Below are 16,743 nucleotides of genomic sequence, written 5' to 3' on the forward strand. Positions count from 1 at the left end.
ATGTGGAAATCTATGTCATATTTTAAAGTGGAAGGAAATAAAGTGCAATCTTCATAGTTCTCACAAGAACAGTTCCCAAAGTGCGGGGTCTCCACACTAAAAAGGAAGACTGCAATATATTTCCTTCTTGCTTAAAAAGTGTCTCATGTATGTTAAAAATATGAAAAAGCTAAAAAAAGCACTCTTTTTGGGTGCAAAGTTCCATATGAGGGAAAGATATCAAGCAGAAATGAGTGGCAGTAAAATATTGTACTATTCCAACATGTTCCTCAGGAGAAATTTCATGATTGCACTCTGAACCATTTTCATAGAATACTGAATTATGTGTACTGCCATTCTGCTAATATCTGCTTTCACATATAATGCATAATTGAGTTTTCCTTTCAAATATTTCAGGTTGCTGTACCTCGACCCATGCACTCACACCTGTAAAAAGAGTATATTCCCAAACAAAAAAGTTAATGCAAATTGTGAAACAATTGTGCATTTTGATACTCATTTGTTTCATGTGAATTTCAGGACTCTTTTGTTATCCCGCCAAATCTATTGTGTGATATGAGGTTGGCTTCTGGTGGTGTACCGTAATATTTTGGTGAGAGCAGTGGTGTTTTTCAATTATTTAGTATGAATAACAGTAAGACTTGTTAACAAACTGTACTTAGAGACAGGAAGACATTCATTCTGTGTGTGATAACTCAAAGTGAAATAAACACAGACATTGCATTGCTTCAGGGCTGTGTGCCACATGAACCCTCAGTGCAGTGCAGTGTAGGCTTGAAGACAGACAGTGCTTGTCACCTACATCACTACACACCAAAAACAGGAACTGTATTGGTAAGCACCCTGCCAGGTTTAGATCAAGAACTGTTGAAATTTAGAGTAGGTAGTGTAGATAACATTTGTTTCCATCATGCAAAGGTTTACTTGCAAAAATATTCTCACATATTTGGTTCTCATTGCTGCGACCCACTTTCCTATCACAAGGGTCCTTGTAAGAAGTCACTAAGGACAATTACTGTAGAAACAGCATGGATATATGGTGGTAAACTGATTCCTGGGCAAAAATTGTGTGGAAAATGTGAGACACGCGTGAAAGAAACACCATACCAGCCTGAAGATTTGGGTAATGTTTATGAGGTAAATGACAGTGATTATGTCCCAGACAGCAGTGCTAGTCCATTGAAGAGACTGAATTCAAGTCTGCATGAAATACAAGTATCTCCCATGAAGACACTTACTCATGTGAACAAAGAGAAGAGGAAATGGTATGGAAAAGCAAAAATGAAACAAATACAATCTTGTGTTACAAAGCATGTTGCAGCAGTTTTACATATCCCTGAAGAGTCAGAAGAATCTGCTGAGGCTACAAAAACTCATGCTGAACATGACCTAAACCTTCTCATGTCAGAACTTCAGCAGAAATTCATCAAGTCTTCAATAGCTGAACAGCTTACAATACTCACACTTGCCCCTCATAGTTGGCAAACAACAAAGGTTAAAGAATATTTCAACACTACTGAGTACATGGTACGAACAGCCAATAAACTGGGAGCTGAGAAAGGAATACTGGCACTGCCTTAACCAAAGACTGGCATTGCTCTGAATGGGGATACCATCGATGCTTGCTGCAAGTTTTATGAGAATGATGAAAACAGCCGAATATGTGCAGGAAAGAAAGATATCATTTCTGTGAAGGTTGACGGAGGAAGGGTGCATAAACAAAAGCATCTGGTAATGTGCAATTTAAAAGAGTTGTATGCATTGTTTAAAAATGAACATCCAAACTTGCAAGTGGGGTTCTCAAAATTTGCCGAATTACGTCCAAAATGGTGTGTTCTTCCAGGAGCAGGTGGAACTCATAGTGTGTGTATATGCATCATACACCAGAATATGAAGCTCATGCTGCACTCTGTTCAACCCCATGTCAAACTTCTTACTATAATGGAAAAATGTGTTTGTGATATATCAAATATAGAGTGTATGTTTGGTGAATGTACAAACTGCTCAGGGAGCTACGAAGTGCAGGACTACCTAGAAAATGTGTGTGCAGAACATGAGGAAATAACATACAAACAGTGGGTCACTACAGAGGAGCACACTCACATCAGTCGTACAAACAACAGAAGAATTCATTGCTACTTTCCTTGAAAGAATTCCAGCCTTAACCAGACACCATTTTATTTCCTCTGCACAAAGCCACTTTTTGTAAACAAGGAAATCATCGCTTGCAGATGATGAGTGCATCCTTCTAGTAGATTTCTCAGAGAATTATGCTTTTGTAGCCCAAGACGCTGTGCAAGGATTTCACTGGAAAAATTCTCAAGCCACACTTCATCCTTTTGTTGCCTATGTGCGGAATGAATTATCTGTTAGTACAGTTTCTCTGTGTGCTGTAAGTGATCACCTGATTCATGACACAGCATCTTTTTATTCCTTTCAACAAGAAGTTCTCTCAATTCTCAGAAACAGATTCCCAGCTATATGGAAAATTGTGTATTTCAGTGATGGATCTTCTGCACAATACAAGAACAGGAAAAAATTTATAAATCTCTGTCATCACGAGGAGGATTTCGGTTTTAAAGCAGAGTGGCACTTTTTTGCTAGTTGTCATGGGAAGGGACCTTCTGATGGTGTAGGTGCCACAGTGAAACGGTTGGCAACTAGGGCAAGCATACAAAGACCATACAACAATCATATTCTAACTCCTATGCAACTATGTGAATTTGCATCTACAATCAAGAACATTCAGGTTTTCTATGTCAGCTCTAAGGAAATTGAACAGCAAGCAGACAAGTTAAAGCCACGATTTGCTCAAGCAACTCTCATTGAAGGAACAAGAAGTCTTCATTGTTTCATACCACTAACCAAAACACGCATGCTTACATCTCACATATCCAGCATGACTACAAGAACTGAAGTTAGTGTGACATCTAAAGAAGTATCCAACATGCCAGTAACACAAGGTAAAATAATGCTACACAGTTCATCATACGTTGCTTGTGTGTACAATTCGGAGTGGTGGTTGGGGATCATTACAGCTACCTTTGTGACATACAAATGAGCTGTTTTCAGTGAACTAAATTGACAATCATCACTGTCAATGTAAAATTATATTCCACATTGCAACTCTGATTGATCCCTTGAGATTACTTTCCACTTACAACTTCCAGTTGACTTGGGATATGATTATTGGAAACTTCCGTATTACGGACATTCTGCACTGCACGTATTTTGTATGTCCGCAATAGATACCAAATGAGGCAGAGTGCAATTTTCACATTTCCTGTAAATAATACCAAAGTTCAGGTGTTTCCAATTATAGCACCTGCATAGTGTTGCCACCTTTCCATTACAAGATTTTAACTCTTGAAATAGCCTCATTTTGCACTTTCTTTCCCAAACATACTGTAAAAAGTGTCTGTAATTTATAACCAGAAACATTAAACAGCAATATGAGGTTGTGTGCTGATGAACCATACATAGAAGTCATACTGTGACGAATATAAAGACTTTGGCTGATTTCCTCAGTATGGGGGAAATTAATAAACTTGTCTAATTTTCTGCCGCACAGCTTAACGACAGTGAAATTCAACCACTACCTGGGCATACACATATAAAGGTAAGGCAAAATCTACATTGCGTTACAACTAAGCATACTTTACTTTGTACAATAAAGCAAAAACAAACTTTCTATCTCAGTTTGTTCTTTCTTAACAATTATGTGAAAATGTCGGTGTCTTGTATTTTTTTTTGAAGGATCACATTCTTTAGAGGCACCCTGTACAATATGTATTAAGTTTTGAAACGAGATATTTCACACAATGATATTTCCTTACTAACTCTAAACGTGCACAAAAGCTTGTTACAATCTGTTACTATGAGGCAACCCGTTTCTGGACAATTCTGGTGACTTCCCATGGAATGACCCATATGTTAATCAGATCTACATTCTTTCCACACAAGAAAATACATAAACAGACGTGGATGTCATCAGCTCGATCAACACTGAATCAAATAGATCATGTACTAACAGGAAAAAAAAGATGGGCATCAATCATAATAGATGTAAGAACATCAGAGGTGCCATTTGTAGCTCAGACCATTTCTTAGTTACAGCCACCCTAAGATGCCGTATAATGAAAGCTAGAGCAGATGGTTTTCCAAAGTTCAAAAACTCAGCATTGATAAACTTCAAGATGAAGAGATTAGTAAACAATCCAGATCATCAGCCAAACTACAGAGCGAAGAAGATGACCCTACAGAAGACATGGAGGATAAATGGGAGTCAATGAAGAATATGGTCAAGGTAATAGCTAAGAAAGTTCTTGGAACAGGCATTAAGAAGAAAAAAAAGAATGGTTTGATGAAGATTGAAAAGAAATCGTTGAATTGAGAAATAAAGCACACCATGCATATTTGAGTCATCCAAGAAGAAAAAGCAAGAACTAGATAGATGGAATAAAGAGGTACACACAATATGCAGAAGAAGAAAAGGAAGTATACAACAGAGAAAATAATTAATATTGGAGAACAATTTAAGTCCAACAATACATATATGGCATATTAACAAGTAAGATCAATCAAAGAAGGATTTAAAACCAGAACAAACTGTTGTAAAGATAAGGATGGGCTAATTCTGGAAACAATCAAACATAGATGGAAAGAGTATTTCTCTAGACTACTAAATTCAACACAGTCTGTGAATTCCCTCAAAGAAACTAGCAGGAAAAGAATTGCCAGGAAAAATGAAGAACCAGTGAACTCCCCTATAAGGCAAGAATTTTAAAAAGTCTTAAAAGTCCAAAGAAACAATAAAGCTCCAGGAATAGATGACATACCAGCAGAGCTATGGACAAATGGAGGGATCAAACTCAAAGAGACGCTGTTTCCATTGATAACATAAGACGTGCTCTACACAACTCAAAGACTTTCGAAATTTTACTATGAGCACATGTGCTATGAAACCCCAACAAATGAGTTACGATAGCTCATAAAATGGTATCCTAATTGGAACAATCAACTACCCAAATGTTTCCAATTTATTCAAACCCCGAAACCACATTATCTCAAACACAGAGTTTCAGAATCACCCATCTCATCTGTAGCACTGGTTGCGATGACAGGAGGACCACGATGACCAAATAAAATTAGGCAAACTTTGTAAAGAAACCCAAATTTCAAACTTGTTTGTTTAATACGTTCATATGTGCTCAATTCAATGAATCAATATTCACTCATAATCCCCCACTCACGACCGAATCAAGAAAGTGTGGGGCGTTACCCCCACACTCCCTATACGCCTTCATGGCGTGGTGCTATGCACAGGGGAACACTTTACCTTTTTTTTAATGCATTCCAAATTCACAAGAAATAAAACCCCTTCTTTCAGTACACCCCGTACCATAAATGAATCAAAGTAAACAGACCTCTTAGTTGTTTATACTACCCCAGAAATAATTATAGATTCTCCTACAAGATGACAATTTATGCTGCCATGGATGACTCATCCAGGATCCCTACTGCATCCCTTGTACATATGAGTCAGTACCATAAATTACATTGGAATCTTAGGTTCATCGACAATGATGCCTGTGAAAACCTGTAGATTGGGAAATTAAGAGACAAGTATCCTATTCCAAGACAGACATTACCCTACCCTTAGTACTGTGGTAACCCCTCTATGCTTCCAAGACTCATTAACATAAGCATAACCCAGAGTGACCAATGCAACATGCACCTCCCCTTTCTGAAAGAGAACACTGACATTAGCACATATATATATCTAAGTTTATGCACTCTGGGGAACCCTGTAAGGTTAAATTGTAACACCAATGATAAACAACATGTGTTCCTTATTACAACAATACGTAGAATGGAAGTTAACTCTTTCAGGTATACAACCGACACACTGTATTTCTTGTAAATCCCTATACAATTATATCAGCCAGCATATTAAACATCCATCTGTATGAAAACGAACACCGTCGGTACTTTCAGTTCAAAGCAGATATGGCTGTAATGCTATTATCACACCATACATTGTCTTTACCTACAATGACCCTTGGCAGAATCCTACCCTCATTAAAGGTAAAGCTACTTTGACAATAAAAAAATTGGACGGATTTCAAATGGATTAAATTGAAATAACTATACCCTCAAACTAACTATTAGATTCACAGAACAAGATCTCTGCCAAGGAGATATTGGCCACCTCTTCCATAGGTGAGTAGTTACATATCAAAATATGTCACATGACCTTACCCTAAATTATGCTATTACGTCTTTTACAAATTATACAAACGAAATTTTATACCCCTTGTGTTGATATTCAAGGTTATCTACGATAACTGTCGATTATATGTACATTTATGACAAGTCCGTTGTTTTTTCCTGACGCGGTTTGTTCCCGCCCACGCTTACGAAGACACGTATCCGCGAATCATGGCCATAATCGGTAACACTCGCATGCTAGAATGTCGTGGAACGCAATGATAATTTGTTTCAACAAAGTTCCTCTTGCATTGCACTGGCTGCCACTTGATTAGAAGATGATTTGGTACTTACAGGGGATGGACAAAAATATGGAAACACCTGGTATAAAACAGGTAGCCATTTCAAACACGATTTGCATCTGAATGGTAGGTGGCGCTGTGGTCACTGGCACTTCCTGCGAGGTATACACCCTGACCAACCTGACAGATGGGTCAGTTATAGTTCAGCGACCGGTCCATGCAGGTTATCGTGAATCATGTCTGAGCTGACAGAGTTTCAAAGAGGGCAAATTGTGGGTGCACGTATGGTGGGAGCTTCCGTGACGAAAGTAGCAGAAATGTTTGGTGTATCAAGAGGCACAGTCTCGAAGATCATGACTACATACGAGACTTCCGGAAAAACCGCATCAGCGAAGCACCAGCGTGGACGCAAGTGTGTGTTGCGTGACAGAGACAGACGCACATTGGGTAGGATTGTGACTAAGCAGAAAATCACCACGGCTCCAAAAGTCACTGCTGCTGAATTCAGTGCTTACAAACCCTGTTAGCGTCAAAACAGTCAGAAGAGAACTCCACAAGCAGGGTATTCATGGCAGATCTGCAATTCCCTAACCACTCTTGACTGTTGACCATGCTGCTAGATGGAGACAGTGGTGCATGCCCATAAAAACTGGACAACGGAGCAGTGGAAGACTGTAATCTGGTCGGATGAGTCATCCTTTACATTGTTTCCAACTGCTGGCCAAGTGTACGTGTGGAGAACGCCAGCACAAGCGTACGATACAGACTGTCTGTTACCGAGAGTGAAGTGATGATTTGGTTAGACATCTCCTGGTATTCTGCAGGACCCATCATCACCCTACATGGACATTTCACTTCCAGGGACTACGTAACCATTTTGAGTGACCAGCTGCATCCCATGGTGCAAACTTTGTTCCCAGGTGGTGATGCCGTGTTTCAAGATGACAGAGCCCCTGTTCATACAGCTCACATCGTCCAGGACTGGTTTGATGAGCACGAAGATGAAGTGTCACATCTGCCATGGCCTCCACAATCGCCAGACCTCAATATTATTGAGCCCCTGTGGTCAGTTTTGGAGACCAAGGTGCGAGTCCGCTACCCACCACCATCGTCTCTACAACAACTTGCAGCTGCTTTGGAGGAAGAATGGTACAACATTCCTTTGACAACCATACCCGACCTGTATTTGTCCATTCCACGTCGACTGCAGGCCGTTCTGCATGCCAAAGGTGGTCCTACTCAATATTAATAAAGGTAATGTGCATTTCTGCAGGTGTTTCCATATTTTTGTCCATCCCCTGTATGTATCTTGTGAGTATACCACCCAACAGTTCAAATGGCCGACAAAAATTTGACCATGCTGCTAGATGGAGACAGTGGTGCATGCCCATAAAAACTGGACAATGGAGCAGTGGAAGACTGTAATCTGGTCTGATGAGTCATCCTTTACATTGTTTCCAACTGCTGGCCGAGTGTACGTGTGGAGAACGTCAGCACAAGCGTACGATACAGACTGTCTGTTACCGAGAGTGAAGTGATGATTTGGTTAGACATCTCCTGGTATTCTGCAGGACCCATCATCACCCTACATGGACATTTCACTTCCAGGGACTACGTAACCATTTTGAGTGACCAGCTGCATCCCATGGTGCAAACTTTGTTCCCAGGTGGTGATGCCGTGTTTCAAGATGACAGAGCCCCTGTTCATACAGCTCACATCGTCCAGGACTGGTTTGGTGAGCACGAAGATGAAGTGTCACATCGCCAGACCTCAATATTATTGAGCCCCTGTGGTCAGTTTTGGAGACCAAGGTGCGAGTCCGCTACCCACCACCATCGTCTCTACAACAACTTGCAGCTGCTTTGGAGGAAGAATGGTACAACATTCCTTTGACAACCATACCCGACCTGTATTTGTCCATTCCACGTCGACTGCAGGCCGTTCTGCATGCCAAAGGTGGTCCTACTCAATATTAATAAAGGTAATGTGCATTTCTGCAGGTGTTTCCATATTTTTGTCCATCCCCTGTATGTATCTTGTGAGTATACCGCCCAACAGTTCAAAATGGCCGACAAAAATTTCAAATATCTGGCATCACATTGTTTTTCATCCCAATGTTCAAATCGTATCACCATTCACCGACTTTCGTAAACATTTTGTGCTATTCTGATTAACTTGTAATACTTCGATGAGCACGATTTTCAATTTTTTTTTCAGTGCAGCATTGTTTATTTTCTTTACAATAGCCTCCATCTCCCATCATAGCCAAAACATCACCACCTTATTATTATTATTATTATTAGAGATGAGATGGATTAGCTGATTGATTAATTTAAAATATTTGGGTGCTTTGGCCTTTGTGGCCATTTTGCACCCTTGTGCAAATCCCCTTATCTAAAAACCCTTACCTTAAATTAAAATTAAATTAAAAAAGGGGTGTAGAGAGACCTTTGAGAAAGGTTAAACATGCAAGTTGTAAAGGACACACACAAAATTAAAAAAGTTCTAAAACTTCCTCAGAAACAGTGGAAAAGCCCCGCTCTTCTCAAAAAAGATAAAAACATTTGTTAAAACACTGTCATTATCTTCCAACATGGATGGATGATAAATTGTTGGGAAGGTTAAAACTCTGTCCGAGGAATTTAAAATCAGTGCATGCGAGAAGCATGTGCCAAACACTTAATACAACGTTACAAGGTACGGCACAGTGACAAATGGCAACGTGTGAGATGGGAGTGTCATATTCGAAGCAGAGTGAAGATGACTTATTCTCGGCGAGAGAGAGAACGGGAACAAGGTGGATGAAAAGGTTGCCGTCTGCATCAGCAGACTTGGCGGTAGCATCAGCTTCTTCATTCTCCTTGATGCCTACATGACTGGAGACCCAACAGAAGCAAACTAATTGTTACTCTATTGGTATGGGCTTATCTGTGTATCAGTAATATTACTGATAGCCATTTTTTATTACTTTTATGAATAAAAAAATACAATTTGTATGTCATGGATTTGTGAAGTAAATGTCTAAATATGCACTTCTTTCTTAAAGTAAATCATATTGAATCACTTGGTTACATACATTAATTGAGGAGGTGAATGAATATTCTGCAAGAATCATTTGCAATTTTGCACTGGCTCAGTTATCAGAATCAGTAAATTTTATACCAGTAGTTTATCAGTACTGGGAAATACTTCATATCAGTTCACTTTCTGAAATCAAGCAATATGAATAATCCCTGTACACATATAATTAAGGACTACGGTTACATATATTTGTCGGAGTTAACACTTTTTCAAACTGTACTGCAGTGAACAAAATAACATTCCTAACATACCACATATAGAGCAAATATTTTCACACTTTTGAGAAACAGAAATTTACAAATAGACACAATAACAATTAATCTGTAATGGAAAATAAACGTATGTTACAAGCCTGTCTCTTCAAAGCAGCTTGTGTGAAGAAAATCAACAGGTAGGATCATATTCTATCCCTTCAGATGTACTTCAATGTGACTCATTGATCAATTAGGTGATTCTTCCCTGAGAATTTTACTTTTTCAAATTCCCTGAGATTTCCAGGTTTTTCCAGGTGTGTGGGAACCCTGATAGAATTCTTCCAAATCTTCGTTGATTTCCAGCAAGCTTATGACTCCATAGACAGATATGATAGGCCATATAATGAGAGAATTAAGAATACCAGAGAAGTTAGTCAGATTGGTGGAACTGACAATGAAGAGTACCTTTGCCTCTGTACGCATCCAAGCAGACTTGGGAGACTTCTTTGAAGTAAATCAAGGACTGAAGCAAGGAGACGGACTGGCCCCACTTATTTTCAACCTGGTGTTGTAATACATTATCAGGCAGCTACGAATTGATATCAGAGGCACTCTACAATACAAATCTACGCAAATATTGTATTTACTCATGTATAATGTACACTATTTTCTAAAATTTTTGCACCCAAAAACTGGTGCGTATTATGCACGAAATATTTTTTCATGCTTATGAAACCCTTTCATGTTATAAATCGTTGTAAAGCTTGAATTCTGTAGTTTCTGAATATGGCAACAGTAATCCATTCAAGATGGCGACACTAATGTGAATGCAGTTGAAATATATTCATCACAAAATGAAGGAACGTTCTGATTTTTGAGGTACTTTGGATGAAAGAAAAGATAAGGAGAAAGAAAATAATAATTAAAATGTATTACTGGCCAAATAATATGATTGTGTAAATGCTTTAATGAAAGAAATCTTGTTCTGTTAACTGCTAATTTGACGGTCCTGAATGGGCCTCTTATAAATGTAACGTTAGCCATGGGAAAAGTATATATTTTGAAGGTTTTTTTTTTTTTTAGAAAAAGTAAAGAGAAATGAGCAAAACCACACAAAAAAGTTTAAAGGCCCTTTTCCACGATTTTTCACTTTGTAATATAATGTTCTGCGACACAAGAAAAGTAGAGCCGTTCTGGCAGACTTCGAGCATGCACCTCCCATCACATGGGATGTGTATCAGCAGTATATGTTGGGTGAAAAATAACAGAAAATAACTACTTGATTACTGCAAATCCATAACGTAATTTTGATCTCCCTTTCTACTATTACTATTACAGAATAAAGAAGGTGGTCAATGAGTGAAAGCTTTTGGATGCTAAACACAGTGGAGGGAGAGGGTTTGGGTTGGTGAGTTACTGTTTACACAAGAGGATATTCTCCTCTTGGTCCACATAGCAACAGGTGACTCATTGAATAAGTATCATGTCACTAGCTCTTGATTGGCATAGCAACAGCTTTACGAGCTACAACTAAGAAAGATATTTCTTGAACCTGGATTATACTGCGCATTATACACAAGATAATTTATTTTGTCACTTTTCCTCATCAAAAACCAGGGTGCGCATTATACAGTAGTTGGATATGCAGATGATATTAACATCATGGGTAGATTCCTAAGAAGAGTAAAGGAAGTCTTTAAAGAACTGAATGAGGAAGGCAAGAAAGTTGGGCTAAAATAAACGAGAATAAGACAAAGATATTAATCCAGTCGAGGGAAAGCAGATACTGTGAACAGAACATGGTAAAAGAAAACTTTTTTTAACATCGAAATGACCAACAACTTCTCATACCTAGGTACAAACCTGAATGATAAAAATGAAGAAATAGCAGAAATAGAAGCACATATTCAAACAGCAAATAAGGCCTACTTCTCGATATTACCTTTAATCAGATGTAGAGATGTCAATTGGAGAGCTCGAATGATGCTATACAAAACACTTGTTCATAGTATTGAAGTATATGGATGGAAGCATGGACTCTAATGGAACAAGCTGCTGATTTGAGCGTAAAATCCTCCAAAGGATCTTTGGCCCTATTCAGTCACAAGGAGTGTGGAGAATTAGATATAACGACGTAAAAATACAAACTTTATAAGGAAGTACCTTCCTCCATATGCATAAGAATAAAAAGACTAAACTGGGCTAGCCATGTAGCTATAACAGATGAACTCCGGATCCCAAAGAAGATGCTAGGAGGAAATATGGGAGGAGGAAGACCTGCATGAAGACGAAGGATTACATGGGAGGACAGTATCCATAAGGACGCAGACTCCATCCTTCATATCAGAAACTGGAGAAGAGCAGCCCAAGACAGGAACTTCTGCAGGAAGAGTTGGGGAGGCCATGCACCATAGATGACTTTACAAATGTCACAAAATGACCTAAAATTAGTTTTCAATCTTAAAATAAAAGCTTGATTTTGCATAAATTGCAAGAGAGTAGTTAACATCTGTGTATCATATGAACTACATTACAATTTTCTTATACTGTGACTAATTTTTACTTTAAAACCACAGATTAAGGCGATTGTAGAGGCCACCAAGGGAAGCTCACAGTAGGCTTCACCCTAATTTTAAGTTTACTGGAGGTAAAATAAATTTACCACAATAAATTATTCAATGCATTGCTAAACATTTCGTTAAAATAATATTGTGCTTTCCATTGACAGTATTTTCAATTAATGACAAACTTGCTAAAAGGAACATGTCAGGAAATTTAAATGCATAAGTTATGCTAGCAAATGCAAACAACAAGGGAGGAGGAAAAAAGCCTCAAAAATGAAGAAAATGCAATAAAAACTGTAAAAATTACTTAAAAGTAAAAAAAAAAAGGCCAAGCAATGCAAAATACAAATAATGTTTTCTGGTTTTAACTGAAGGGAAATGGATTGACATCAGGTTTAGCATTGTTTTCAACGCTCAGAAAAACAATACGATTTTTCAGAAACTTCCAAGCCCTAGTAATTATAAACAAAATAAATAATGCATGTTTCTACTTACCTCTCCTTTTACATGTAAATCTCCAGCTCATCTTCCCTGGTTGGACAGTACTAGTTATTTATAGATATTAGATAAGCATAATTATCAGTAATTTTACCAATACACCAATGTTCACCAATACTGATAGGACATTGAATTTTTTTCTTCTAGTTTTTGGGTTAAGTGTACTTCATGCACAAATAGGGTAACTGTAACCGGACCTATAGTCTAAATTATCCCTAAAAAATTGTTACACTTACATCAAATTGAGGCATTTCTGGTTCCTGGTACGAGGTCCAATTCCTTCTTGGAATGACTGTGACAGGAATATCATGTACACACAATTTGGAACATGAAGACATTGATTGCTAAAACAAAATAAAAAATTAGGAATTATTAGACATGACAGATTATGGATATGAAAACTATCCATCTAGTTATCTCTATAAATCAGCAAAACAAATATGAAAATTTTACTAATACTGGAACTGTTGTAAGTAAACATTTACTTTTTTAAAAAAAGTAAAGCTATCCCCTGTGCCACGAAGGCAAATAGGGGTGTGGAGGTAGGGCTGCACATACTTGAGATGTTGTTCATAGAGGTGATATCATCAGCACCATGAACGAGCTGCTTTCAACCTGCAGGTTGAGACTGTCCTATTCTCAAACTGTCATGTTCAAAGCTAATATTATTTATGTTATTGATGTTGTTTTTAACTTATGCATGTTTATTTTATATACATATATATTGTTATCATCATCTTATCACGTTGTATGAAATACAAGAAATCAAATTGCTGTAACCATAGCAACGAGAAATAATAAGTACTAAAAATGGTGATGGAAGTAGTGAGATTTTCTGCGCCTGTATTGTATTTATTTTAAATATAACGGTTATCGTTAATTACGCAATTTTATTTGCATTGATAATCGTTCTGCAAGATTAAGCGCAGCGACGGTTATCAAGAGTGGCGACGCAGAAGCCAGGATTGTTCAAAAAAGTGTGCAATCTTCTGACAGTGGTAAGAATATCTATTGTAATGGAACAGAAATTTTGTCATATGCTGAAGTAAGACTTACGTCACAATCTTCAGTGTGCTTGTATAACGTAACTTCTTACGTGAATCGTCATATGTATGAAGATCACAATGGCTGATAAGTTAAAACAAAGTAAATCTAAATCGTCGCGTAAAGAAAAACATTCAGGCTAATACAATGACTACTTACTTTGATGCTGGTAATCCCGTAGTCTCTTCCAGTAATGCGAATACTACAGAACATGATGTTTGTTCTACAAAGCGTGACAAATTATCTTGTTGTAATGATCCTGACAATGATTTGAGGTATGTTCAGTGTACACAGTGCTCCTCATGGCATCATATATCTTGTCTCAAACTTAAAGTCACTCACTGGACAATTTATTCGACTACACTAGAAAATTATTATTGTAAAGGTTGCAAACCAGATTATGATCCTTTTAGTTTGCCAGCTTATCTAGAAACTCTTAACCCGAATTTTGGTGATTTGTTAAGTACTGTTAAGAGTCTTCAATTGCTTATGGTCGCTTCTAATGAAGACCTCAAGGTGAAACTAGAAAAGTCTAATGCTGAAATAAAATCACAGTTAGAACAATCTAATGCTGAAATGAAATTGCAGTTAGAACAGTCTAATGAAGAACTAAAAACACGAATGGATCTTGCTAACCAAGATATGAAATTACAGTTACAGCAATCTAATCAAGAATTTGCAGAGTTTAATGAGAATATTAAGTCTCAGTTTGAACAATTGAAATTGGATATTTATAGTAACCTAACTTCAAAATTTAAATTGGTTCATCAAGAAATTAATACTGTTAATCAAAGATTAGACGACAACTTGACTTCCGATATTAAAACACAACTTGAAATAGTTCTGAATGTGTCAAAAAAAATGAACATTTGGGAAGTATTTTAAATAGCAATATTTCTCAAATCTGAACAGAACAAGACGTTCAAGGGCAACAAATTTTAATAAATAAAGATTTGATTAGTGAATACGATAAATCTATTACAGTATGTTCATCCCAAATAACTGATATTAATAACAGATTATCATCGTTGAAAGTTGCTGGTAGGGAAAATGTACATTTTGGAACGTATATTACTGATTGTAATAACAGGTTGCAACATATAGAATCTCGTGTTGATGTTTTACAAACTAATTATGCAAATTCTCAATGCAACACAAAGGGAAATCTGAAACCTCCCCTTGCACAAAATAGTTCTCAAACTAAGACATCACGTGAAAGGGCTAGAAATGCAGTTGACTCGGGGGTGACTAATTCATCTACTTATTCATCTGATGAATCTTCAACAACCCATGTGAAAACAACATTCGATGAACCGCATGTTCGAAATAGTGTTCGCTGGAAGCGAAACAAAAGATTTATTCCAACCCGCAATGAGGAACATTATCGAAATAATATGTCACCTAATAGTGTACAGTTTAGGGATACAAGTAATTATGTGATTAACATTCCAATGTTCAACAATCTTGTTCTGCTGATGGTGAAAATAGTTACATAATCAAATGTTTACATACTCTCAAGAACCTAACCTTCCTGTCGTTCATCGTAGTAATGTCCCTGGTGAAACGTGTGGGTTTTGTCATATTTCTTCCTTGCAGAATGAAGCTTGCAGACCATGGTTTCAAGGTGAAAGGCTTAATGCAAATTTAATGACTGGCACAAGTTGTCCAAATGCTGAAATTGGTGTTAATGAGCCAAATAAAAATAACAATTACTATGATAATCCACAAAGTCAGTTTGATCGTTGTATTTCTCCAACATCTTTACCTGTAATTACTGTTGGGGATAGAGGAAACAGATATGTAAAAATAAATGAACTGTCTCATTTACCCAATTTTCTGGGAAAATATAGAAGACCAATTGGCTCGAGAATATCTAGAACATCTTAATTCCATGCTTGATCTTATGGGCATTCCAATTAACAAAATGCTACAGAGTATTCAGCAGTGTTTCACCAACAGAGCTGCGTACTGGTATAGAACTCACAAACGTATGTTTTCTTCATATGATCATTTTCAAAGGGAATTCATGAAACAATTTGCAAGTCCAGAAATAATACAGTCTCAGTTATCAGTATTAAGGAACAGGAAGTATGATCCTACAGTACATGTTGATTTAGAAAGTTTTGCATTGAAAACATATTCCAATTATTGTAATTTAGTTGAGAACCCAAATGAATTGGATGTTATTCAATTAGTTATTAGCCAGTTACCAAATAATATAGCTAATAACATAACTTGTCATGAGATATGTTCTATGGACCAGTTAACAACTATGTTAAGGAAATTAGATGTTGTCCGAACTAGTAAAAGAGGACTTATTTTCCTACCGAAAGAAACCGATAATAGTAGTAAGGTTAAACCCAACAAGAATCCTGACAGTATGAAATAAAAATTTAGTGTCAAGCAAATTAATGTTAAACACACCAAAAGCACTTGCTCGTCTTCTACTCAGACTTCGTCGATGGATGCTCAAGTACCCTTTACTAATGAATTTGGGAATGCTAATTCAAGATATGGACGGTTTAGAGGTAGCAATGGTAGTTTTAAAGGACGTAGAAATAATCGAGGCTATTCAGGATTTTCATATAATAACAGAAATAATTTCAGATTCCAAAGAAATAATGCATACTCTGGTATTTCCGGTGCCATTACAAATAGGAATTATAATCAGGATGCTATAACTTCTCAGTTACCTAACAGTAGTCAGAATGGAAGGATTTTCTACAATAGGCAAGCGCATTATTCAAGTGAGCCTGCTCTCGCTCCTACTTACAGTCAACCCGTTAATGTGACTTCATTACAACCACAAAATGCATCTACAACTTCTAGAATATCAAATTCTCCTTCTG

General features: G+C 37.3%; 1 protein-coding gene across 1 annotated transcript in view; it reads right to left on the bottom strand.

The window, feature by feature from the left end:
* The window catches only part of Hus1-like (Hus1-like checkpoint clamp component), a 44,355-nt gene that overhangs the window by 10,512 nt on the left and 17,100 nt on the right, over positions 1-16,743 (bottom strand). The window contains exon 5 of the mRNA XM_083113673.1: positions 13,087-13,194. Within this exon, the coding sequence (XP_082969799.1) occupies positions 13,087-13,194 (108 nt within the window). The remainder of the gene's footprint in view (positions 1-13,086; positions 13,195-16,743) is intronic.

Source organism: Lepisma saccharinum, chromosome 28, assembly GCF_977018435.1.
Source record: "Lepisma saccharinum chromosome 28, izLepSacc3.1, whole genome shotgun sequence".
Classification (NCBI taxonomy): Eukaryota; Metazoa; Arthropoda; class Insecta; order Zygentoma; family Lepismatidae; genus Lepisma; species Lepisma saccharinum.